The 26,394-nt window shown below is 45.7% G+C and overlaps 2 protein-coding genes across 6 annotated transcripts in view; one reads left to right on the top strand and one right to left on the bottom strand.

Moving 5' to 3' along the window:
• Positions 1 to 22,564, top strand: part of SCAPER (S-phase cyclin A associated protein in the ER) — a 151,994-nt gene extending 129,430 nt beyond the window's left edge. The window contains exons 27-31 of one of the 5 annotated variants that reach the window (XM_021406999.1): positions 280 to 517; positions 3,220 to 3,369; positions 18,021 to 18,215; positions 20,723 to 20,774; positions 22,202 to 22,564. In XM_021406999.1, the coding sequence (XP_021262674.1) occupies positions 280 to 517; positions 3,220 to 3,369; positions 18,021 to 18,215; positions 20,723 to 20,774; positions 22,202 to 22,296 (730 nt within the window). In that variant the 3' untranslated portion in view covers positions 22,297 to 22,564. The other 4 variants (XM_021407000.1, XM_021407002.1, XM_021407001.1 and 1 more) reach the window with 4 other exon arrangements.
• ISL2 (ISL LIM homeobox 2) lies at positions 24,221 to 25,812 on the bottom strand (the record flags this gene model as incomplete). The annotated part of the gene is made up of 5 exons (XM_021407508.1): positions 24,221 to 24,429; positions 24,507 to 24,677; positions 24,752 to 25,035; positions 25,182 to 25,432; positions 25,538 to 25,812. Coding segments are annotated over 5 exons (1,098 nt in total), but the record flags the coding sequence as incomplete, so codon positions are not given.

Genomic DNA, 26,394 nt, shown 5'->3' on the forward strand with positions numbered 1-26,394 from the left:
CGCACTGGCATCATGAACCCATTTTGGAAGCAAAGACACCAGGATGTGGAGGAAGATATTTAAAGAGTGTGGCTGCGCTGTAATTAAGGAGAGCATGAGACGGAGCCCAGATTATTGAAATAATTTTGTGGAAGTATTGCGGATTCTTGACTTATTAGACATTGGGCTGTTTTCCTTCTTAGCAGTTTACTTGTGCTCTAACATTCGCCTTACAACTGCTTCACCCTGGGCAAGTGTGTGCTGGTCCCCTTTTCAGACGGTTTAATGTTTCTTTGACAGATCCTGGAACATATTTGACAGCACACGTCAGGATCCCACAGGACTAACAGCGGTTCTTCAGGCTACGGATCTGGTTGGAGTCTTGCATATGCTGTACTGTGTTCTTTTCCACGGCACAATTTCAGATCCAAACACAGCGAGTCCCAAAGACAGCTATGCAGAGAACACAATCCAGGTTGCCATCCAGAGTTTACGTTTCTTCAATAGTTTTGCAGTTCTTGATCTGCCTGCTTTCCAGGTAACAGATGTTTTACAGCTTTGGCTTTGTGTGAAAATATTAATGATTGTGTGTGTTTTTGGACTAACTTTTGTCTCCAGGGTCTTAGTTATTTTGTGAATTGTCTGTTTGCTTGTGCACAGAATTACTAATTGTTATTTCTACCTCATGGCTATGGCTTAACCAAAATGTGCAATACATGAAATGCTGAATTCAATCCATTACTACTTATATTCATAAAAAAGAAACCCAATTTTGCAGCATAATATTTTACTTTTGGGGGGCTTTTATTAAATATATGTAACTATATATGTTTATTGAAACTTTTTTCAAGAGCAAGAAGTACATTTTTCTGATGAGAAGGGGCTTGTATTACAACGGTAATTTTCATTTTTCAGTGCTTTCAGTGGCTCCTTGCACTGTACATCTCAAATTGAAAATCACTTGGTATCTAAACTTTTGATCGAAGTAAAGTTTCATTGACAAAACATGGAAACTTTATCTTTTCATAATTTATTATTCATCAAAATGGGAGAAGTCTTTTCTTACCTATTACAGGTAGAGGAATCATTTGGCCATACTCAGAATCTGTAAAATACTTCTCAGATGAATCGGCAGAGCTTTTGTTTTGTTAACACACAGCACCTGGCAGAAAGCATTGCTTTGCTAAACACGTTTAATAACATCATCCTCATACCATTCCTCAGTCAGGTTTCTGTTTCATTCGTTGTATAATCTGTGTATAAACTGCACCATGGACTTCATCTGAAATGTGTTAAAATCAGCTAGAGCTTTGCAGGAATAAAGAATTTCATGTCTCCTTCAGTTTGTATTTCTCAGCTTTGATTTTTAGTCTATTTCGCATCTCTGCTCACTGCAGCAAGCAGCTCACATCTGACTGTGTACATCTGTATAGATGCAGCTGGGGGATCCATGCACTCAGTAGTTTTACTTTTTATGGGGCACAGAAACCGTTTATTGGAGTTCCGTGCAGAACAACTCTTACATACACCATTAACTCCCATTTCTTTCTGTAAATCAAAGCAGCTCTTTCTTACAGCAGGTCCAGTAGCTCTTGGTTTGGGACGGAAGGTTTTGTTTGTTGCTGCACAACGTGTCCTAGGAAGCAAACCAGTGTGAGTGATTTCCTTCAGTGCATTGATGCAGAGGTCCACCCAGGGAAGTACGTGCTGTGCTGTCTTAGGGCACGGTGGGCACGCTCCTGTTGGTGAGGGGTGGGCACGCGCGTATTCTGAGCAGCCCTCCGTTCCTCTGCAGTAACAGGGTTCGTTTCTGTAGTGTTAAAGCCAACGTACACCTGAGGCCAATTAGTGCCCGTCCTGACCCTGTGGGCGGGAGCAGCCAGCGGAGGGAAGGAGCGTGGTTTATGCAGCCAGATCGTTATCTCGAAGGAGTAGTTTTATCGCGTAATAGTAGGACTGGAGAGCAGGGTTTTTTTGATGAACAGAAGAGCTCTGGTATTCTTGAGTTTGTATTAGCACAGATGGCTCATGGGTATATATTTAATTTAATTTGACAGTCTAAACAATTGAAAGATGGTAGTGAGAAACAACACAGGGTCCTGAGCTGATATTAATTCTGGCTAAAAAGGAAGCATAGTTTCCTTGAAAAATTAGTTTAACTTCTATACACAAACTCGGGTGCCCTTTGACCTGTTGTTATCGGGGAGGTTTTAGCCCAGAGTGCCAGGTCACAGCCTGCGTGGACTGCCCTAATTAAAGAAGGGTGGCATATGAACGTGGCATTTACGTGACGGTGGTAAACGGTCACGGCTGTGTGGTAGAATTTGAAAATACCCTGATTTTGTGAGATTCGAGATGGAGAAATATCCACAGCCGAGTCTGTTTTAATTCTCAAGGATTCTACTTCTCCTGGGTAGAAATTCTCAGTACGCTGAAACTAAACTATCCTACAGACTGGGATTTATGTGGATGTACTTAATGCAGACTGCAAGATACGAAAAGAAGAAAACTCTCAAATGAAAGAGATTTTCTCACAGGCCTGCACTGCTGTTTCATTAGGGTTAGTAGACTGTCATGCTCATTCTTTGTGCTTTAGTTTTCCCCTTTGACCTTGTGTCGTTCTGTCTGTTTGACATGTTTATTAAATAGAGGCTGTAGGCTGTGCAGATAAAATCTAATTCAGAATCTCCACGTTACAGCGATTTGACTACTTTTTAAAAGTATCCCAAAAAGCTTTACAGCTGAGTGTTCTCTCCTTTTGGATGTTTCTAACTTTTTTTTTCATGTTTGCAAAGTGATTACTTATTAATCTTCGTATTCCATTCAGAGCACAAGTTATTAATGCAAAATGCATTTTGCTCTTCTGCAAAAATGATGTGCTTTCTTTTGCTGCTTACTAGGAAATATCATTAGCATTAAGTTTTCCTGGAACATATAATGTAAGTCAAATGAAGCAGTCAACTTAATGCTACACTGCATGTCAACTAAGCAGAATCCAGTTTTCCTGTGTCCCTTTGGAGTTTGAATTTACTCTCATTTGTCTGGCTTTAGTGTTACAGTCCAGTTGTAACTGCAAGCTACTGAATGAAATAAGAGACCTGATTCTAACCCCCTCCGAAAAATCTCCTTGCAACCAAGAATGCAGTCAGCACTTCCTCCAAAATTTGTATCACTGTGATGCCCGTAATTTCTGTAGCATGCTGCTTGACTGTAATTTCTGTTTCTTTGCCTCTTTTTCAGTCTATCGTTGGTGCGGAAGGGCTGTCCCTTGCATTCCGCCATATTATCAGCTCGTTGCTGTGGTACTGTTCCCAGCATACCTGTGAAGGATTGCTACATGAAGTCATTATTTGTGTGGGCTATTTTACTGTAAACAACACAGATAATCAGGTAAGGCAAATGGAAAATGGGATCAGAAGTTATCAAGTGTACATTTAGTCACGAATCCCTCAAAGAAACAAAGCCCCTCCACGCTGTTTTGAAGAGCTTGGGATTCCTATGAATATGAATGTGTGCATTTGGGAAATAAAAGCTGAAGTTGCATCTTAAGAAAAAAAAAACTCTAATTTTACACGGCCGTGAGCAAGTTCTGTTTTCTTACACGCAACAATGCTGATCTCACATTGATCGTAATTAGACTCACTCTCTGCCAAGGTGTACTCTGCAACTAATATTTTTAATTCTAAGTTTGCTTCTTGTCAGCTTGATTGGGCAGCTGTGGTGCCCAAGTACAACCTTGTAAAGACAGCTAAGCTAGTGTGCCACAAAGGCATGTCCTCAGACGTCAGTGTACTCATGTGCCTGGGTACCCAGCGAGCTCTTTTAAATTTAAGCTGCCTTTTCTTTCTATCTTTCCAGAAGTAAGGCAAATGCTCTGTCAAACAGTGGAAACCCCCACCTAGCTTCCTTCATTGTTGTTCTGTTAATGGGCTCCATGACTTCTCATACTAACAAAAATGGTTTATAAATAACCCAAGTGCAAATCTTCATAACGATTTTGAATACTTCGGTTTTAAAAGACTCCCCATTTCCTCAGATCACACACAGCATCTCAGGTTTGCACTGGCACGGCAGAGGCTGGCACTTGCTTTTCACTTCTGAGTGTGTGAACCTGGCCCTGGATATGTGCACGGTGTGACGTGGTGCCTCCATCTTTGGTATGATTCAGTTTTGTGAGGTTGTTTGTTTCGTTCCCTCGCCATGCTTGTAATAGTTGGTTCCCATTTTTGTTCAGCCTTTGGGCGGGGGTGCAGGATGGGAAGCTTAGTTCCACCAGTTCAGTGGAACAGCAGAAAAAAGAAGTGGCTCGACTTGTCGGCAAAGGTTAGAGAAAAGCTGTCCACAGTTTTCGACTGTAATTGGAACATTCTAATATCCTAAAGTTGAAAGCGCTGTCAAAAATATTCTATAATTACATAATATATAGTAACGTTTCTGTGGTTTTGGGCTCAGAACCTGAGGGAGGGAGGATCCTGCAGCCTTCCTGGTGGAGCCAAATCCCACTCAGGGTACAGAGGCTGACTGGCACTGCTAGCAGCACACAGGCTGCCAGGGCCCCCAGAACCCAAACCATGGCCCGGAGCCCCTCAGGAGCAGGGCCCGCCTGTGGGCAGTACTCCTCTGTATGGTCATGTTGAAAACCCACGTGTCACCACTGCAGTTTTCTCATCCCCACTGCTGCACGAGCAGTCGTGCTGGCATCCAGGGGTGCCAGCATACAATGTTGACTTTTCTCCGCAGTTCCAACATTTCTTTTCTGGCACACGACTATAAACAGCTGTGATTTATTGCCAAGAGGACGTGCAGCTATAAATGTGCCAGGAATAGCACAGCGGCGGGATTTCCTACCAGCAGTGCCCGTGGGAGCACGCTGCAGTGCCTGCCACTGCTCTGCGCTCGTGACCTGGGGCAGAGGTCCGGTGGCAGGAGCCCGGCACTGTGCCATGGCAGCAGCTGCCCGCGCAGCTGCAGTCAAGAGACAAAGTGCGTGCATCGTGTGCCAGTCGGCAGGCCGCCTTCCCACTGGTCATCTCACAGTGTCTTGGAGCCTTCCGTGTGCACGCCTGCGGCTGGGGTCGTGTGCCGTCACTAATCTGCCCCCAAAAAGAGTTGATTTCCAAGACTGAAAGGCCGCTTTGGCAGCTCGGCGGGGCAGGTTTAGGTCTCTGCCGAATGACCGCGGTTGGGTAGTGCTTCTCATACGCTGCGTGCGGTCTCTTACGGGGGTTCGCTCTGGGGTGCTATCGGCAGAGATTTTGTGCTTTCTATTTCTCCTGTTCATATTCAATATTCCTGTTTCCCAGCTTGTCAGTGAGAAAGCGGCATTGCTGTTCGTCATAATGTTCTCCATGCCAGCACTTGATGAGAATTAACAGAATGGACAGTGATGAAGGGCTGTTCTGCCCGCCATAGACTCTCGGTGTTTCCACCATTATTCCTATTGGAGTGATCGTGCTGTTCCTGACAGCATTGCTAACGTTCCAAAAAGACACAGTCTTGCTCAATCAGATACTCATAAAATGTAGGCAAGCTTATACAGTAGTATTTTTGCTTTTACTGCTGAGCGTGCCATCATTTACTACTAAGCAGGTCGTCATTCTCAGGTGCTGTTAGTGTTGTGACTTCCAATTAAGATAGGATGCCCTGAATGGAATGGGAAGTGCTTTCTATTAATTCCCTCACGGTTTGATTTTTTACTACATTTTGAACTTCCCATTGTTTCTTTCATTGTGGATCATTTGCAGAGTGCTACTAAAAATAAAAAATAGGTCTCACAGTGAAAGCTTTCACATAGCAGACTTGAAATCCTGGAAAGGGCTGCATCGTAAAAATAGATACGCAGGACTTGAGCAATGAAGCCAAACTTTCATAGTGCCTGGTAGCTCTTTTTTATTTACTACTGGAACAGACTTTTAAAAAGTTGATAGCTAATGTATTTCACAGCAAACTTGCATTATTCTTGAAGTCAAATGCATTTTTGTTGGAATTGTTTGCCATTTAAATAGATCTTTTCCTCTCTACATTTCTATCCCTTATTACGAAGTTCTCATTCCTTTGAGCTCACAAAGAACTGTTATTTACAGCTTCTGCTGTGCCTTTGTCCAACCACGTGAACGGATCAAATACTCCAAAAGGCACACTGAGATAAAGAAAAAAAAGGAGTATTAATTATTCAAAAGTGTGCAATTTAGAGAATAGATTGCTTTAAAAATATTTTTTTTAAGAAAGGGATTTTACAGTCTGCCAACCTGAACATTGAATTCTGAAGAATCGTTCAGTTCTGAAGAAGTGCTGTGATTGTAAGTGAATTATTGCTACCGTGGAGTCAAATAAAAGGACAATTTCCGAAATATACCAGGTTCACAGAGTAAAATCTTCCAAGAGCATCACGTACTGCTCACTGAACGTGGTGTGGGTTTGTTTTAGGACAGGATCTGTGAAAGTCTTTGCCGTTAGCTGAGAGGCAGACGGACCGGAGGGTTCTTCCCTCGCCATTCCGTGCAGCTGGCAGGAGCCCTGCAGCAGGTCCTGCACAGCGTGCCGTGCTGTGCCTGGGCTCCCAGGTGCTGGTGCAGCTCGGTTGCCGTGGGCCCAGGCCCAGATGGTTCTGTCGAGGAGCGGGGAGGACAGTGGATCGCTAAGGAATGCATTCCAAAGTGTTTTGATAGTGCTTGCTCTGTTTATTTTAGCAAGGCTTTGATTCTGCTGACTCTGCCCACATGGAATATATATCGGCGGTACTCCTTCCCTTTTTTCGTATTTTGTTTTAACGTTCAAAGAGCCTTTTCGAGGCGGCTGCCGTCACCGGGGAAATAAATCAGTTATGAAACTGAAAATTTCAAAAAAGCAAAGCGTTCCTTTTTAATATTTTAAACGCTTCGACATCATTAGTCATGCCTAAACGGCGCTGCCTGTTTTGTCTCGGCACGTGAGCTTCTGTTTACGATAGAGTTAGACAGCCCGCGTTCCGCGGGGCGGGAGCTCGGCTGCGTTCGGCGCCTGCCGTGCGTGCAGCGCGAGCCGGGAGCGGGCTGGCCCTGGTGGCCGCCCCTTCGTCTGTCGGCATCCGAAACGGGTCCCACGGCGCCGAGGGTAGGGATGGAAAACCGAACCGTCGGAAGAGTGATGTCCGGCCTCGGGATAAAACCAATCGCGCTATGTCACGCTGTAGGACTGCAGCTGCTAATTAAGATGTTCTTGTTAATTAAAAATATCCTATTTCATTACGTTTTTATTCCCTTTCTTTGATTTAATTATTGCAGTGACTATAATTAGCATGCGCTGTCAGCTCATTTCATTTACATATTATATTGGATAATTGAATGTGGTCCCGTAATTAAATTAGCATGAATGACAGATGATTTGGCTGCTTTTACATTGCTGTACTGGGAATAGGAATCTTTCCATATTCATTGCACTTAGCAAATATTTTTCATTTGAAAAGTCATCACAAATCAGATCCTCCGACTCAGGACCTCGTCTGGCAAGCTCTGAGGGAAGTTGCATTGTTTGCAGCGCTCAATTATGCAACTGATTTAAATAAAAAGAGCTTTTTTCTTCTTTTATTCCTTTTCCTGTTTGACAGACGATGTATTTATAGAGTGCACCGGCACAATCTCGCCAGCTTCTGGGAGTTGTGTGGAACAGAACTTTACGCTTCCAAATTTTTGAACTAAAAATATGTATTTTTAGTGCATTGCAAAATGTAACACTTCTGTCAAAGAGCTCGGGAGAGGCTTTATATTTTTTATTTTATTTTACTTCTTACCGAAGTAGGGTTTGGAGATACAGTTAAGAACTTTTACTAGGGTAACCAGTGCGACTGGGGAAAAAAAAAGGGATATGCAAACCATATGTCTTTGAGGAAGGGATTTCATCCTGCAAAGTTTGTCTTGCAGTTCCATTAGTTTAACTTATTTGTCTGTCCCTCCAAACCTTTTGTCCCTAGACAGCTGTGCCCATAGGAACGGTGCACTATTCTTACGGTGAATTTGGCAATAATTGAAATGTTAATATTGAATCATCATTGAAAACAGAAGTACACAGAGTCGAATTCAATAGTCGTTCACTCAGGAGGAATTTATCCGTATCATACGGCCATGGAGAGTGCGCTGTAACGCCAATTTCAGGCACACCACCTTGCTTCACTTAAAGGAATAAGGAACAATGAGACTACGGGATATTTGGGGAAAGGAATTTCTCCTGTCTTAAAAATATGTAACGTCAGAAAGTAGTGTCACAGGTATAAATATCATGTTGAAAGAAATGAAGGAGCTGTATGGAAGGCACCGTTTGGAAACATTCATGAAATTTATTACTCATTTGCATCACAAAGAAAACCCAGTAGAAGGTCCCAACAAGTGCTTCTCACAGAGATTCTCTCCTCTTTTTTATTTTAAAATGACTGATGTTACATTTTCTGCCTTTTTAGCATTTTTCTGTTGCAAATACTATTTCTATTGTAAAATAGAATACTATTAATATCATTAAAACAGCAGAACACTTTATTCCTCATTAAGTGGAGTGTGTATGAACTTGAAGTTGATTAACATATAACATACATATATATATATATATATGAGGTGTGCCATAAGTGTGGTTACAAGTACTGCTAGGCTGTAAGGAACTCTTACAGAATGACTTTAGATTACAAACTGCCATCTTTAGGGAGATTACTCTGTGCAGTTGACGGCGTTTGCTTTTACTGGGTTGCAGTGTGTGGTCGGTTTGATCTAGTGTTAGTATGAAGAAGGAAAAATAGTTTTAAAATGTAGAAATCACAAACTTGGAAACCGGAAAAGCAGGAAAACTTCGAAGAATGGTTTATAAAAGTACTATTTAGAGATTCCATGGGAGTTGTTTACTGGCAGCCATCATTAAACTTCCATTGTTTGTGTTCTTTGGGGGCTGTGTTGGGACTGGAATGATTTTGATCAGGCAAATGGGGTTTCTAAAAGTAGAGCAGGAGTAAAGGTGCAGGAATCGCTAGTTGCTGTGTAGTAAATGACCATACTTGAAAGTAAATAGTAAGGACGTATTCTTAGGAGTATGAAATTCATGTTGAAGTTAAGTCTTTCCAAAAAAGCCCTTGAAAACTTCATGAGTTTGAATTAAAAAATAATAATAATACTTTGTGGAATAGCTGATTTCAGTGAGCGATTCGTGTGAAGCTGTAGCCTGGACTGCCACTTAGGAGCACTGCAGCTTGTGAGCGATAAAAACCCTGAGGATTAAACTCAGCATCTTAAAATGCAGTAAATTAAACAACTCCATAACGTGTGCTTTTTTTTCCTATCAATCTTACATAGTCAGCCCACATCAATTCACTTAAGTGAACTGATGTCTCAGGAAAGCTGGCATTCCTCACAGACAGTGAAAAGTGGAAATGCCTCTTGGGTGATTTGTCAGACACCTTAGTTGTTATTTGAGCTTCCTGATAAACAATCGAACGAAGCAAATCTATGACAAAGCAAAGAAAATACAAGATGAGCACAGGGACTGCGTATTTCACACTTCACATTTTAACTGTATTTCTGTCGCTCCAAAATGCATCCCATGCTTTTTGTTGGTTCTGTGTTTTGAGAGGCTGTAGGGAAGGAAATGTAATGTGAGCAAGGACTTAAAATGAAATTGGTTGTTTTCAGTTTATAGTGGCTGATTCCTGTACGAGCAGGAGAGAGTGTATTAGGAGCTGGTATGAGAAATGAATGCAGTTGGACGTATCTTACTGTCTTGTTTCTAAACTGCAAACACCCAAGAATAAACTTGGCTCCCAATGTCATCAAAAGCAGTACTTCACAGCCTTAAAACATAGTCCATAGCTAAAGCTTCATGATGAAGAGAGGCGCAGAGAGAGCGACTGTCCCACGTCACAGCCTCTGAAGACCTACGTGCTAATCTTGGGTCAGGAAGAGAGAGAGCTTGGTGGTCTCAGCGTAATCCCCAGTGGATCTTTGTCCACGTCAGAAACATACCACAGAGTTTGGCACAATTCTGCTTAATAAGCAGTTTCTTCTCAGCAGAGACTCAGGCCTGGCCTGTTTTGGCTTTGGCCAGTGGCGATACGTTGGCAGCGATGGCTGCACAAGCTTGCACAATGCTTGCCCTTTGCTCTGCCTCTTTCTAACCGAGCGTGCCGGTCTCTCCTTTCCATGAAAATTACATTTCACGCCAAAACTTAGCACAAAGTCTGAAGTCTGCAGATCTTTAATCAGGCCTTGTGAACTATTGTGTGTCTTTCCCCATGTGTGAAGGAACTCCCTGTTCTTCTCCCATAGACTGTAAGTTTTCTGAGTCTCTGTAAGCAGACCCCCAGTGACTGTGCGGAGCTGGCCCCACACAGAGTGGACATCGGCCTGCTCTCTGTTCACAGCTTTGGGCTCCGGCAGCTGACAGTTGCTGCTCTCAGGGTGGGAGCCTGCAAGAGACCCAAAGAAGTCTCTGAAACCTATGTCACCATATTTAGCTCAAACAAATGAGTATCACTTGATTGAAGCGATGCTGAAATATAAAGAAAAAATAAAATGCATTAAGTCTTGCATAAGTGAATACTATGGAAAATCTTGCTTGTCTTCCTCTGCTCTTGGTTATGGGCAAATTGTAGCACATTTTTTGTGACAGAAGAGTACATTTTCTTGCTCTTTGAAGCTTTTTCTCAGCCAGCTCAGCATGTCAAATGGCTCAATGTGTTTCACAGTCTTTTTAGTCGATTGAGTATTTTTACAAAGCCTTTGCATTTATGATGAAAGCCAAAAACCAAGATGTACTGGTAATTAAAAAAAAAAATCTAAGACTGTATTTGCAAGTAGATTTTTGGAGTGTGACAGAAGAGGCTTGCTTTTGAAGAGGGAGGATGCTCTGAGAGAGCATTTTAGGCTGTAATATTTTAATTACACCTTCTGGGGATTTTTACCCAGCTAGTTCTGTTTTTAAGCATGGTGGCAGAAAGCTCTTTGAATAGTCATTTTGAACTTCTTTCAGCTAAAGTCTGGTTCTCTCTCTAGGCTTTAAATCAAGAATTCTTCATTCACATCAGTGGAGTTTCACCTCTAAGACTGGACCAGGCTCTGGGCGACTGATGGAGCTGTAGGTGTCCCTGCTTGTTGCATGGGAGTTGGACCAGATGGCCTTTAAAGGTCCTTTCCAATTCAAACAGTTCTATGCTTCTAAATGAGTAGTGAGTCCATGCTAGAACAGCACCCTGAAGTTCAGAATGCTGTGTCATCAAAGTTGAAGGTCTTTTCTAAACATGAGATGATTCTTCAAAATATAGCAGGACTGCAAGGCCCAGTTCTGATCATTTCAATGTTCAGAATCGTGTTTCAGGATCTGAGACATGGCGTGATGGGTTTAAGCTTATGGAATATATGTATTTCTCAATACATTTGATGCATAATAAAAAGTGATTATTCCGACACTTAAACGTATAAATCCACTGTTAGGTTAGTTTGGAAACCATGAGGCTTGCCATTTTCTGGAAAGTAATGATACCCTGGAATTTAACAAGGTACTTAATATGTGCATAACATTAAGCATGAGCAGCCTCACAGGTAAATGTTTGTTTTTATGTCAATATGTTAATTGCTAAAATGCTATTGTTTTTAGAGTTAAGCTTTTCCTTACCCCTCTTTCTGGTTCAGGTGTTTGGTTACTAGTTCATCCTGCAGCCTGAGCATGTGTTAAATTCACAAGTAGCCTCAACGCATATTAGAATTGTTTCCATTCTCCTCTTGTCACATTGTAATGGAGCTGACCTTTTACAAGATGTGTGTAATACTATTTGCTTTTTGCTCAACTTAATCTCTGTATGCTTCGTTATCTTTTAACTAAGATGCCTTGTTGTTATTTTGCGTGGCATTTTTTCAGACATTTTCCACAGAGCTTCTTTCTCCAGGCTTCCCCCCAAGCAGCACCATTGGCAAACTTTTTAAATACATCATCGTGCTTATATTTGCCCTTGTCCTTGCTGAAATCTCAAATGGTTTTGGGTAATTACACAAAAACTGCTCAGGTGATTATTTTGTTCCTGATGTACACACAGAGCATCACAAAGCGTTCCATTCTTCAGCAGAGAGCTAGCTCTAGAAGGACACTGCCTCATAGTGTGGTTTGTAGGGAAGAAAACCTTAATTCTGACCTCTGTTATCTGTTTAACTTCTCTCTGAAAGCTTGTGTGTGATGCTAAGAAAATAAACATTGACATTTTTCAAATAGACCAAATTCTTATTTTAAAATTTGAATGTAACGTTTTGGCACATTATTTTTGCATTGAAATGGTGCTCTGGCTCCTGATAAGATGTTAGAAGGAATTTGGAACATTCTTTGCTCAGAGCCTTGCCAATAGTGGAGTTTGCAAAATGGAAAGAAAAGAGCTTGACCTTAAAACAGAAGAGGAGTCTAAGTGGTGACATATTCCACTGATTGAATGCTAACAGTATGGGATCTGTTTATATAGAAGCAAAGAAATAATGCAGATCTAACTTTGAAGGGAAACTCTGGACTACTAATATAAAGATTTATTTCTTTTGCCAAGTTATAAATAACCTTACATCAAACAAAAGCGTTTAACTGTTTGATGTATTCTGTGTAGTTACAAAGAATAGATGCACAGCGTTTCAGTTCCTGTTCAATAACGTTTAGTTGTTAGTAGAAATCAGAATTGACTTCGATATAAATGATAAATAGAAAAGAAACATTAATAGTTCCCATACCAACAGTACAATTTTAAGGTCCAAATGTTTACAATGGCCCTGTCCAAGTTTGGAACAGCAGGTCGTACAGGACTGTGGAAACACCAGGAGTGCCCCTTAGAGAACTGCTAGCTCTTCCGTCCACGTTGCTCTCGGAAAATTGCTCTGAACATGGAATATGTTTCAGCAGAATATCACAGTCAAGTGGAAGCACACATCTGAGTGCTTTGCTTCATAAAACCCCAACATTTTATTGAGAAGGATCTATTACTAGAGGTGTAATTCAGCTTTCAGTTATAATGGCCATTTTTGGTACTCAGCAGCTATGGAATACACCATTTCTTTAGCGGTTTTTCTTTCCGAGAGCTGAGAAGGGTTTCACTTCAGGAAGTTTTAAACTTTACAAAGTTGAGATTCAGGCACATTTTCCTGTTTCCAGTTCACATGTTGGTGCGGTAATTTTGCCTCACTTCACATTTGATGCAAGGACTGCAACCTCTAGTACTTGGTCAAATTACGAAACAGTGTTGTCAGCAACCTCGGCGGAAATAATTGGATAGATGGGAAGTGCTCCTACAGATTTTAGACATGCTCTCCAGGGCAATTGATGATGCCTTGTGGCTTTCCAATGCTGTAGGCAGTTCTCAGTAAATAAAACCTGAAACCATCAGTACAACTCAAGGAAATACCGCTCCAAAAATCACGCTTCTGCTCTCCAGTAATCCTGGTCTGACCTTGGATAGCACACGAGGAGTGAAAAAGATGATGTAAGGCTGAACTTTTTTATTTTGATTTTAGTTGTTGTCAGATATCTTACTACAAGCATTTAGCATATTTGCCTGGAAGCACTAAAAACCATTCTAGGATCTTAATCTTTAAAGCTCTGGAGAGCTGCTGGCGTATTCTTAATTCAGTTAGTTTCTCTTTTTTCAAACTCTTGACATCTAAAAAGTATGCAGTTACAAGCTGGAAGCAGAAATTTGGATTGTCACCAAAAATACTTCTTCGTGGGTTAAAAAAATGTAAATTTTCACAGGGCAATTTGATTGAACTACTAGCTCTTGAAAAATGAGTCGCGTGCATCTGAACTTAGATCTCTAATCAGGCTATTAGAGGTCTGAAGGAGCAAGTGAATCAGCACTTTACCTTGATTTGGGTAATATTTGTTCAGTATTTTGCATGCAGTCATTCTTCAGCTTTCTCAGCGACTTTTTAGATTTCTCAGTGAAAATTTTGATTGTTACCTGCAAGGTGTTGATAAACTCAATTATCCAAGTATGGTTCCAAAGACTAGAGGGTTCTTATTTTAATTGTGTTATAAAATTAGCCATTGACTTGGTAAGGTTTGACTAATTTGAGATGTAGCTGCTGATGCATATCAATCAAAGAAGCAGAATCCTGTTAGCTATGAAGATTTACAGCGCAGCTTTGAAAAATGTTTGTACATATACATGTAAGTATCTGTATCTTTTGTTCACAGTAAAAGGAATATAGGGAAAGATTGATTCAAATATGTGCTTTATGTTGTCATACGTGGTACACAGGATTGTGGGATGTTCACCAAAGCATCTTTCTCTTAGTAGCTGTCATGCAAGTGTTGCCCCAGTGTATGCAAGCACTTATCTCCCTGTCTTTGTGAGCAAGGAAAGGAGCAGCAGATTTCAGATTCCCATTCCTCCACAATCCACAGAAAGTTATTTTTGGGTCTCTGGAACTTCACAGAAAAGGACAGAGCTGCACATTTACTTCCGCTGCCTGGGGAAAGTCAAGTTATTTAGGCTCTTGTGGTTTATTAGTTCCATAGCAAACTTGTCAGTCTTGTGAAGTTCTTGCTTTGCGAGGTGCCAGGAAACAAACAAAGGAGGGAAAGACTGCTGGACCCGTTCTGGTGGGCATACAGGGAAGGACAGTAGGATCCAGGATAGAATAGCCTGTAGCAGTCACCTTGGATGCGTAGCCAAAAGCCTTACTTCAGTGGCAGGGTAAGCCTTATTTCCCAGCAGAATGATGAGTTCCCTTCACAACTTTATTGCGTCCCCAGTGCTACAAGGAGCTTTTAATTTTTTGATTGATTGTCCTTTTTTATTGCTCAAGTGCTGTGTGGCATATTGCTGGCTTTTGTCACTGTAGCCTGTTTTGAAAGACTGACTTTTATACTGCTTCAGACTTTCACAGCTAGAAGAATTGCAGCTAATGGGTAAGCAATATACTGTTTAGTCAATATTGGTCCAAATAAACTTGAGGAAAAAAAGTGGATTTCATTTAGAGACATCAGGAATCATTCTTTCCTAAGAGATTAGCTTCCACGGATCAGGGTGGTCATTGCTCTTGAGAGGCAAATGGGAGCAGGGACTGCCTGCTAGGGAAGGGGCGAGCACCTGCCCCACTGGTTATGGGAGGTGAAGCCCATTAGTGGGACCTGCAGGAGGCTGTAAACCGGGGGGGGTGACCAGAGGCAGCAGGTAGGCAGCCCTGAGAGCTGCTTCTCAGTTAAAAGTTCCCCCAGGTCACCACGTTGGTTCTTGGGGCGGGCAGTCAGATTGCATGGGTTCAGTAAGCACAGCACGTGTGCTGAAAGCTGGGAATTCAGACAGAGACCAGCTCTGTTCCTTAAGGTGGCTTTTAGCAATGTTTAAAAGCAAAGTTGGATAATAGAGTGGTGTGCATTGTGCAGCCTTTCTAACAGCTTATGTATGGAGAAGCTGCTTGAGTTTGGCACGGTAGAGCACCTGAGATGTTCTCGCTTCTCATTTTCAGCAGGCTTCTATATGGAGAGCAGAGTGTGCTATTTGTTTAAGCAAAGCTCAGGCAAAAACAGTAAGGTGGTATGAATGTCTTAATTTCAGCAGGAGGCGACATTTTGAATAAAGTACAGAAAACAGCAACATGGAGTTGCCTGTTCTGAATAACAGTTAAAAATACATAGCTTTTAGTAATTTGGTAGAGAGGTCTCAATTCAGAAAAAGAAAATCACAAGCAAGTATTAATGGGACCTAGGCACCTATCTGAAGTTAAGCAGGTGCTTAAATGCTTGGCTGTACAGAAATGCAGAGGTTTAATTAGGATCTTGTTACATCTGACAGGCATATCTGACTTTCAGGCTGAAGAGGGAGCACCAAGAAAAGCTAATTCTGGGATTCCAGCGTGTGACATGAATTCCTGCACTGCCTTTCAGTAAGCAGCTTGTATCTCATATTGGAGCATTTTATGGGATGAGTATTCCAGATCATTCAGCAAAGGGACAGAGGTTACTGCTTAAAAGAAAAAAAAAAATAGAGAGGAGTCTTTTTCAACTGTAGAAAAGTCATAGACGAGGCATTCATTTGTTTTCTTTATTGGTCATCTGCTAAGCTGAGTTCTGGACTTTACTTTCTGCTCTGTTGGAGGTTCGTACGTCTGCAGTTTTTTTTTCAGATAGGAGCGAGTTGTTTCATGACTTCTTTTCAGAGTACGTACTGTAGCGTATCAGGTTTAGTAGCTGCATTAGTACAATGAGCTAAACTCATTAAATTGATTCCACATGTGATAAATACCAGATTAAAACAATGAGCAGCTCTCGAATAGAACTCTCCTATCTTTAATGTCAATAACGTTGTAGTTAAAAAGTTGAAAAAAAAAAAACCAAAATGGTAACGTTGTGTCCGCGTTGCTTATTTGAGAAGGGGACACTAATTACCTGTGGCATTTTTAGAACGGGTAAGGGAAGTGAAGTGTGAAGAGAAAGAGGAAAAGACCTCAGAACTGCTTGTGATGTGTCTGTTTGTCGTGTCCCGTGGGCAGTAACAAAGAAATGGCCTTCTCTTACTCTGTCCTCGATCACAAACACCAGCTATAGTTATTGGAGTAAAATCGTGCATGATTAAAAGTGCTTTTCAGATTCTAGGGTTTACCGTAGAAAAACCTGCAGTTAAATAATAATAATAATAATATATATTTATTATAACAATAAATGTAAAATTCCAGCAGTGATCACAGGGGATGGTAGGCAACAGTTAAGTTTAGCATCATCCAAATGCTTCGGTGGTGGGCTAGTAGATACTTTCCTCAAAAGAGCAATGCTTAATTGTCACATATTTGTCTGCCTCTTAAAAATTCCTCCTGGCTTTAAGGTCATTAAGACGTTTCTACCAGTATTTTGAAAGGTTTTCAATGTATTTTAGGCTAGTGAGCTGCAAAAATGCAAACGATTACTTTGTTGATCTTGTTTTTAAACTGAACTGCATTATCGACTCAGTGTGTTCTTAAGGTATTGTTAAAAGTGCTTTGAAAACTTGTAAATCCCTGTAATTTATGTTCCTGTGGTCTCGGCTGCTTCTTTCTGTCCTTCTGGTTTTAATTTGAATGCAGTCTTGTCTGGGTGTGTACCTGTAAAATTGTGTTTTTCCAAGTACAATTTACAGTCGTGACCCTAAGTTTTACAGTGTTCAGCCCTATAGGAGCTTCCTCCTATACTGAAAAGCCAACTTTGGGTCAAACAGCTCTTTCATATTGTAATTGTCTAATCGAGGTTCCTTGGAACAGATCCGATCCTGACATTTTGTAGCGTATCACAAAGACTTTATAAGAATATCGAGTAAATGGGAAAGGCTCCTTTGCGAGAGACCAGTATAGCATTGCCTGATTTCTTCAGATGTACACAGTTGTAAACTTAGCCTGCTTCATGACAACAGTCCCATTTATCTAAACAATTCTCCTTTTAGAGTCAATGGCACTGATAGAAACTGAGATAAGAAATACAGATGGGAGGGTCTTTCGGAGTCTCCACTGAAACTCATTGCTGTGCAGCTTACAATCACCTTTTCTTTTCAGTGCCTGAGAACGTGTAGCAGACATCCACGATGAAACAGAGTCCTCTCTGGCTGCCAGAGAGCACTCCAGTACAGGATGAGCGAGCTGCATGCGGGTTTTCACAGTCCTGGTGATCTCGGCTCTTTGTTTGTCTTTGTTTTTTTTTAATAAAGACGTGCTTACTGTGTTTGAATGGCTGCGGTTGGGAGAGCTGTGCTGTAGCTCTAACTTACAACAGCCCCTGTGCTTTCGTTCCTTGTCTGAAGTGAAAGTATTGTAATCTTCGGATTAATCCGTTTCTCGTTTATTTATTGTCTTTTTTGGTAATACGGGCAAAGCAGTTTACAGCCGCATACTCTTTGTGCTCCTCTGCAGTAAGTACAGTACTTGCACACTAAATCAGAAGTTATTTGGACTAGATGTTCTAAGATTTATTTTTAGTGTTTACCAAAATGTTTTCTTCTCGGCCGCGCTCATATTTTCAGCATGACTTCAGCACGCGGGGCGATCTGCAGGAAGACCAGATAGACCACGTGTTCTAATTCTGTTGCGTTTGTCTTTCAGATCATTGTACAATCCGGCCGTCACCCCACCGTGCTGCAGAAGCTGTGCCAGTTGCCTTTCCAGTATTTCAGCGATCCCCGGTTAATCAAAGTGCTCTTCCCTTCACTAATAGCTGCTTGTTACAATAACCCTCAGAACAAGATCATTCTGGAGCAGGAGATGAGCTGTGTGCTCCTCGCCACGTTCATTCAGGTAGCAGTGCCCGTACAGCAGTGCTCGCAGGGTGACTGCGGCCCTTTTTCTCGCCTTTGCTGTGTGCATGGAAATGATTTGCCTCAAGTAAAGCAAGTAAACAGCGCTGAAGTACTTTAAGATTCTGTGCAGCTCTTTTCAAACCACAGATGATGCCTGTACTTGAGATATCTTGTAACACTGAAAGGTTACCCGAGCAGTTCAGGTTCTCACTGTCGCGTGCAGAATCCTGCTTTCACTAAAGTTTTTGACGTGCTAGGAAGATTTGATGTAGGTCACACTGTCACACGACAATCCTTAAAATACTTAACTTTTTTTTTTAAACTACTGCACATGCAGCGCATTTGAAATCTGTCTATTAATCTGTTTACATATAAATGTATGGCTGTATACTGTGCACAACAGATTTACAGAGAGAACCAAACAGAGTGTATATATTTGATGCAGAACATACACAGAACGTATGTCACCGGTCTGATGGTGCAGTCTTTATTTTTGACAGTAAGCCACCGGGGGCATTACAAATACTGTTTTGAAGAAGGTTTTACAGCAATTTTGTTCCCTTTGTGTCAACTTATGTGCTGCGCTGCACTTATCAGTGTTCAAGCCTGCTTCATGCTTTCCATATATTTTACTGTCTAATTTCAAATGAGTAAATGCCGTTCTCATCAGCGCTCCACTGTGACAAAATAACATGCCTGTGGTCACCTGGAAGTTCCCGTTGTTGGTACAGGAACGGTCCTCCAGCTCTTTGCTAGTGCTTTACAGCTAGTCCTGGGGCAGGCTGCGTGGATTTAGGGGAGAGGACGTAAGAACTAAATATTTACTGCAAGTTTCAGCGCAACCCCTGAGTTACTGAGCTGCTGAGAGCAACTACTTTTCATTCTTTTAACACTAAAATAATTGTGTAGCAGTTTAAAGAAAGTAAGAAACTTCTGAACTTAGCTTTAGAAGAATTTGCCGTGGAGCTTCTGTTTAAATACAAAGCTATAATTCATGCCGTGCCTTGACTTTTTTTACATTGACTCATTTTAATACGGGAACTACAGATTTCACTGTAGAAGCTGCAGTGGTGAAAAGTAACTTCAGCAGGATGAGCAAACACAGCAAGCTGGATTTGTGTTGCAATTTAAAAATACAAAGAAGAGTAGGGGAGAGTCCCCCCCATCGAATAATTAAGTTTATTTACCTTGATTCCTTTTCTCTAATAGAAACTGTGGCATTTAAATCTTTACTAGCTGCAGCAAAATGTATTTCCAAGGGTCAGCGTTATTAATTTGATTTCCAATTAGAGCTATATTTCTATCTCAGATGCCAAGTCCTCATACTGTCCTTTCAGCCTTTCAGAGGAGGTGTTGCATTAACATACGGAAGATCCTTGTGTGCGATCTTACTGCCGTGTCATTGCTGACCTCACTGGTACTTCGCTATCCTACACCTTTTAAAATCAAATCCCAAATGTGGAACACGGACAGAGAACGATTCTGACAGGCGCTGAGGAGCGCTCGGATGCCCGTGCACGCAGAAGAGCCCTGCCGCTCTGCTTTGATTTCAGCCCGCTGCTTTTTTGTCAGGCGAATCCCTCACTCGCTTCCGTCCGTGGCAGTTTTGGTAAAGCCTGTAAAATATTTCCCTGGGACTGGAAAATGAGATTCTTCCTGTGCCAGGGAATGCAAAAAGAAGCCCTGTTTATGTAAAAAGTTTGGTGGTGTGTACAAATATAACACTTAAATACAGTGTGTTAAATGGGTGCAGCATAAATCAAAGGAAAATGATTGCTGCATTTTACAGCTATCAGCGTTGCACCTCCCTGCCAGCAGCTCTGCTGCCATCCCCTGAAGGTTGCATCATCCTTTTTCTTACTTCTGTTTCTAGACGCGCTGAGACAATTTTAAAAAATATTTAGAAATACCCATGATTTGTTCAACTGTGTCGCACGTCGAACCCCAGCCCTGCTTAGGGAATGCACAGACAAAAGCCGGTGCTCAGAGCACTCTCGGTACTGGAGCAGCCCGCCCGTGGGAGCAGAGCCTGCTGTGCTCCCTGGAGCTGGTCACGTCCTTGGAAGAACTTGGTTGCTCTCGGGGGGCAGGGGTCTCGTGCTGCCAGGACACACGGCTGCTGGGACTGGGTTGCTCAGCAATTCAGTGAGAGCGTGTTCGGGCTGCAGAGCGTCCATCTCAAACGCTTGGTTTTAAATACGGCCAATAGTCATTGTCTCCAATTGAAAACAATGATAAAGAATTATTTCTGAGGAAGATAATAAAATACTGTTTTTTCTGTGTTGTAAATTAAAAAAAAAAAATTTAAGTTGTATAAAATCTGCTCTATATTACAGAACTTAAGTGCTAGCAGTATTCTGTTACGGCGCATTGCAAACAAACCGGTTTGTTAATGTACAGATTTCATAAAGAATTCATGTTTTTGGACGACTTTGAAGACTTTACAAAATGGTTTTAATTCCTCGGATGCAAGATCTGAAAATCTGATGTTCTTTTTCTTTCCCATAGGACTTTGCACAGAGCTCAGGCCAAATGGATAATCTGTTATCTCAGCAGAGGGGTATGTCTCCACTGAATGTAACAGGGTACAACTGGGTAACAAAATGTGTAGATACTATGTTTTGCTGTGATTTAGATTTTTTTTGAATCTGCACCACCGTAAAAAGGAATACAGTAAATTGCACCATGATTTTCCAGTCTTAGGAGAGGCTCTCTAGCTTAAAATCTGACCTAAAAGTCTGTGACTTCCAGTCTTTGCTCACGGTATCAGGAATTCGGGCTGTTAATCTTTATTAAACGCTACGTGGTATTCTGCCTTAAAATGTGATACTGTACGTGCACGTATTTAATTAGCTATCACAAAGGCTGCTTTCAAAAGTCTTAGGTTACAGAAGCTGTGCAGCCATCCCAATGCACCCAAGGAGCCAGAAATTAGTAAAATGCTGTCCTGTAGTTATTCCTCGAAGTTTCTCTGTCTGCAGAAGAGTTGCATTATTTTCTCAGTTGTAAATACCGTGTAAAACGCAGCTAACCCGCCTCGGCTGCCTGGTTGGAAAACTCTCAGCTAAGACAGCTATTGCTTGTTAAACAAATGGGAAATTGGAGTACGGTGGTGGGAAAATCGTCTCAAGTCATCCGCATTTTGCATGCACTGCATCTCCTGTTTCTCCCTCACAGTGAGCAGAATTTTCACTGCTGCATTGCTGGAGGCTTGGCAGGGGAGGAACGGTTCTAGATTTAAGTCATAAGCTTTTTAAAAATAAATTGCAAACTGCAAAATAAAGATAGGTACATTGTGATTCTTACTGCCACCATTATACCTTCCAGTCTGAAGCAGCCTCGTGCAATGTCTGCAAAACAAACTTTCCAAAATTGCATTTGCATGAGAATCTGCTTGAGAAACAGCTAAAATCCAAGTGGGGAACTGCTTTTTATTTTCATTATTCAAACGGAATGAGCTTTTAAACAAAGATGACTATGTGGTGACATGAGAGTGTGATTTCTAAACATTCCCCAGATGCAAAAAGCTGAGATAATAACAGCAGCATAGGCAGGATTATTTTTATCTATTAGTGCAGCGCGAAGGACAGCGTCCCCCCCCAAAACATAAATGGGAACAACAGCACCGCTTAGAAAGGAACTTGGGCGTTCTCCATTGCTCAGCACTGTGCTGCTCACAGGGTTGCACCCCACAAGCCTGGGCACGTGTGTGCAGCCTGCTGTCCTCGCAGTGCCCGGGAAAGCTGCGGGTCTGGGGGGCTGAGGAGCAACTGCTGAGGAGGAGGCAGGGCCGGAGCGGGGCCTGTGGGCACACAGTGAATGCTATGGGCTCGGAGCCCCGCGCTCGGCTCCCTGCGTGGCATGAGGGTTTGGGGAGGGCTGAGGACGTGACGTGGCCAGAGTTGGCCGCCTGCGCGTTATTCTTGTTTTATTGCCATCTTTCTGAAGAGGGAACAACGCGGTAATTTTATGTTCTGTCTCCCACAGAGAAGCGGTTCGGTGCTCAGGACTACCTCGAGCTGTCCAACCGCTTCCCCCGGCAGTGCTGGGAGGAGGCCCGACAGTTCTTCCTCCGGCGCTGAGGGCCGCGATGAGGCCGCGCCGATACGCCAACACTGACGCTGTAGATACGTGTAATTTGCACTATTTATACCCTGACTACTGTAGATACTTTCAAGTTCTGTTTTGTAATTTTGATAATTGGAGTTAATTTCAGTCGTGTATCCCAATGTCCCGGATCCTTCCTACGGTGTGGTGTGGTGTGGTGGCACTGGCGCTGTGGAACTGCTGCGAGGAGGCTGCAAGGAGAAATGTGTTCTGTACATCTGTAATAAAGTAACTTATTCTGTCTGTGGTGTGGGTCCTGCTTGCACGTGTGGGCTCTTGAATTGCCTTGAGCAGGTTCAGGGGGTGGGGGGGGAGGACGGGGCTCCAGCCTGAGGGCTGCGTCCGACCTGAGGCAACTTCGGTTGTTTTGTGGCGACAAGTCACGGCGTAACGCGGATTTTGTAAACCACGCACATTTGCAACGTTTCGATAAGACTTTAATAACGCTCCTTTCGACCTTGTGCTGTTCTCTTAACGGGGTAAAGTCTCCACGAACCGAAATTAAAGCCTATAAAGCAGCCGCCGGCTCCGCGAGCTTTCTTCCGCGCGCTCCCCGCCCTGCCCGGCGCGAGCCCTGTCCTCCACACGGCACCGCCTCGCGGAAGGCCCCGCGCCGCCCTGGTGCCCGCTGTCCCCTCAGCGGCCCGGCCCGCACCTGAGGCGGCGGCGACCGCGACCCGGCCCGCGGAGCAGCGGCTGACGCCGTTCGGCCGCCCGGATTTTCTGCTTGCGCTGCGGGCGGCTGAAGCCCGGCCCGGAGCGCCCCGCCGCCCCGTAGGTAACTCCGAGCCCCGCGGCCTGGGTTAACCGGGGATCCCTCCCACCTGCCCCGGCCCCACCGCAGCCCCTCGTTTCCCCTTGCAGCCCGAGACGCTGCGCGAGCCCCGGCTGCGGTGCTCCGCAGCACCCAACCCCCGGCTCTCCCCGCGCCGCACCGCCCCGGGACCGCGCTTGCCTCCCCACCCCCACCTCCCCCGCACGGCGGCGGCTCGGTTCGGGCCGCGGGGTCTGTCCCGAGAACGCGAAGGGTCGGGGCTGCAGAGGAACGCCCGCCTCCGCACGGCAGGGAGAGGGGAGGGAGCGGCCCGGAGCCGGACCGCGGGGCCGGGGAGAGCGGGCGGAGGCAGGCGCGGAGCCGCCGCTTGCGGCCGGTCGGGGAGAACGGAACGTCCGTGGGCGAGGGGAAGCCCCGCGGCGCATCCCCGCATCGCGGCAGGTGCGGGACGGCCCCGGGCGCTGCCCGAAAGGGAAAGCCGCGCTCCGCCTCCCGGCTATAAATAGGCGGCGGTCGGAGCGGCTTAGCGGGTGCGGGTGGCCGTGCCGCAGAGCCGGGCTGCGGGCTGAGCCCGCCCCGCGCTCCGTTTCGTTGCAACGTTTTCCTTCCTTTTTCGTTTTCCTTTTTTGTTTGTTTGTTTGTTTGTTTGTTTTTATTAAGTCCAAAATATTTAACCCCACTATTCAACCGCTGACTCTGACAATAAATAGCAATAACTTACTTTTGTTCGTTAAAGGCTCAAACAATCCGTCCTCCGTCCGTCGCTAACACCGCCAGCGCGGTCCCGTCACACCGCCCCGTCTCCGTGCCCCGGTGCTGCGGGAGGCAGCGGCGTGAGACGGCCCCGATGGCCGCGGGGCTCCGTCCCCCGTTCGGTTTGATTTGAGTTTTCGTTTCTCTTCCAGGCGAGGAAGAAGAGCCGGCACCGCGCCGGGCAATCCGCTTTCCTCGGAGTAAAGAAACATCGAAATCCGCAGCGCCGAAGCTCCGCGCAACGAAAGAAGCGGGGCGGGGGCTCTCTCTCTCCGGTCCGGTGAAGGCAGCGAGAATCCCGGCGCTTTTCGGCCGTCAGCAAGGTACGTTTGGTTTGGTTTTAAATAGGAATAATTAAAAGACAAAGGCGCTCGTCCGGCGCGCTGGGCGCGGCGCGGGGCCGGGTGTCTCATGCAGGGAGCGCGGCATGCGGAGGTCCCGCGGCGGCGGGGGCCGGGCGGCCTCACGTCTCGGCCGGGCTGGGCACCATGCTGTTGGGGGTGTCGGGGAGCTGGGAGGACAGCGAGGTCACGTCGCTGCCGGAGGACGTGCCCAAAGAGCCGGACTCGGAGAAGGAGACCTGGGGAGCAGCGGCGGTGAGCCCCGCGGCGGACCCCCCGTCCCACCCCCCGGCTCCCCGCCGCGCCCGGGGCTCACCAGCTGCTGGAAGGCGGCGGGCGGCTCCAGGTCGCTTTGCAGCGCGAAGTCGCTGAGCGCCTTCCAGGGCGGCTGGTAGGTCTGCACCTCCACCGCGCTGCCCTGCACGGCGCTCTCGTGCCGGACGGGGCTGCCGGCCACCAGCGGCGTCCCGGTGAGGCCCTGCAGGCTCTGCGGGCACGCGGCGCTTCAGCGCGGCGCCCCGACCCCCCGGTCCCCTCCCGATCCCCCGCCCGGGCTCTCACCGTCTTGTCGCTGTGCTGCTGCTGCTGGAGCTGCTTCATGAGGATGGACTTCTTCTTGTCCTTGCAGCGCTTGTTCTGGAACCAGACGCGGATGACGCGCGGGCTGAGCCCCGTCATCTCCACCAGCTGCTCCTTCATCAGGGCGTCGGGCCGCGGGTTGGCGGCGTAGCAGGTCCGCAGCGTGTGCAGCTGCTTCTCGTTCAGCACCGTCCGCACGCGGGTGGTCTTCTCGGCCGCTTTGTGCGACTGCGGCCGCGGGCCGGGAGGCCGCCCGGGCACCGGCTCTGCGCGGCGGAGAGAGGGAAGGAGGGAGGGAAGGAGGGCGCGCACCGTCAGCGACGCCGCCGCCCGCAGCCCGCAGCCCTCAGCCCAACGTTATCCGCCCGCCCGCCCCGAGCCGCGGTAGCGGCGGGCCGGGGGAAGCCGGTACCTGCGAGGTGCGCGGGCGGCGGCGCGGGGCTGCGGGGCCCTCGGGCGGCGGCGCCGTCGGGGGGCGGCGCGTGGTCGGCGCGGCAGAGCAGGTCGCGCTCCCGCAGGCAGAACTGGTCCCCGGGCAGCAGCTGGCGGCCGCAGGCGGCGCAGCGGAAGCACTCCAGGTGGTAGACGTGGTCGCGGGCGCGCATCACCAGGTCGCTGCTGCTGAAGGCCGCCCGGCACTGCGCGCACTTGATGCCGAAGAGCCTGCGGGGCAGCGCCGCGCCGTCAGCGCCCGCGGAGCGCGGGGCCGCGAGGGGCTCCGAGCTCGGTTCGGGATCGCTTCGTTTCGTTTTAGAACGAGCGGGTCACCTGCTGTAGTCCCGCTTGCAGTAGGCCTTGCCGTCGCGCAGGAAGCACGTGCAGGTCTCGTCCAGCGGCTGCCCGCACTCGGCGCACTTGAGGCAGGCGACGTGCCACTCCAGGTCCGGCGACACCCGCAGCAGGAAGGGGTCCTGGATGCGGCCCCCGCAGCCCGCGCACAGCGCCAGCCCCGGCCGTCCTGCGGGACCGGCGGCGTCAGCGGGCGGCGGGGGGAGGCTGCGGGCTGGGGGGCTTTGTTCTTTTTGCGTTTTGGGTTTGGGTGGGTTTTTTTAAGCAAAATTGAAAGAAAGATTGACATAGAGACAGGAACGGGGAAAGAAAGAAAGGAGCCACGACGGGAGAGAAGGGAGCGGTGGGAATTCCGAGGAGAAACTTGACTGGAGGAAATCAACGCAGAAACAGACGGAAAAGTGGAATCTCGGAAGTGGAAATAAAAGCAGAAACGCAGAAAGACCGATACAGAACGAGGGGGAAGTCGGAAAGAAAGAAAGAACGGAAAAGAACTAACGACGGAACGACAGAAAGAGAAAAAAGCGCAACGGAAGAAAACGGAAAGAGAGAACGAAGGCAGGAAAGCGGACAAACGAAAACGGAAAGAGGCATCGCGCAGAGAGAGAGAGAAATAAACCCAAACAAAAACGGAAGAACAGAAAGAGAAAGAAAGAAAGGAAAACGGAAAGAGAAACAAAAAAAGAAAACCGAAACGCGGAAAGAGAAGGAGGGAACGAAAGAGCGATCCGAGGGGGAAGGACGGAGCGGGCGCGGGGAGCACGGCGGCGGCGCGGCCGGAGGGGCAGCGGGGAGGCGCGGAGCGGCGGATACGAGCGGTGCCCCGCGCCGAGCCC

Source organism: Numida meleagris, chromosome 9, assembly GCF_002078875.1.
Source record: "Numida meleagris isolate 19003 breed g44 Domestic line chromosome 9, NumMel1.0, whole genome shotgun sequence".
Lineage (NCBI taxonomy): Eukaryota > Metazoa > Chordata > Aves > Galliformes > Numididae > Numida > Numida meleagris.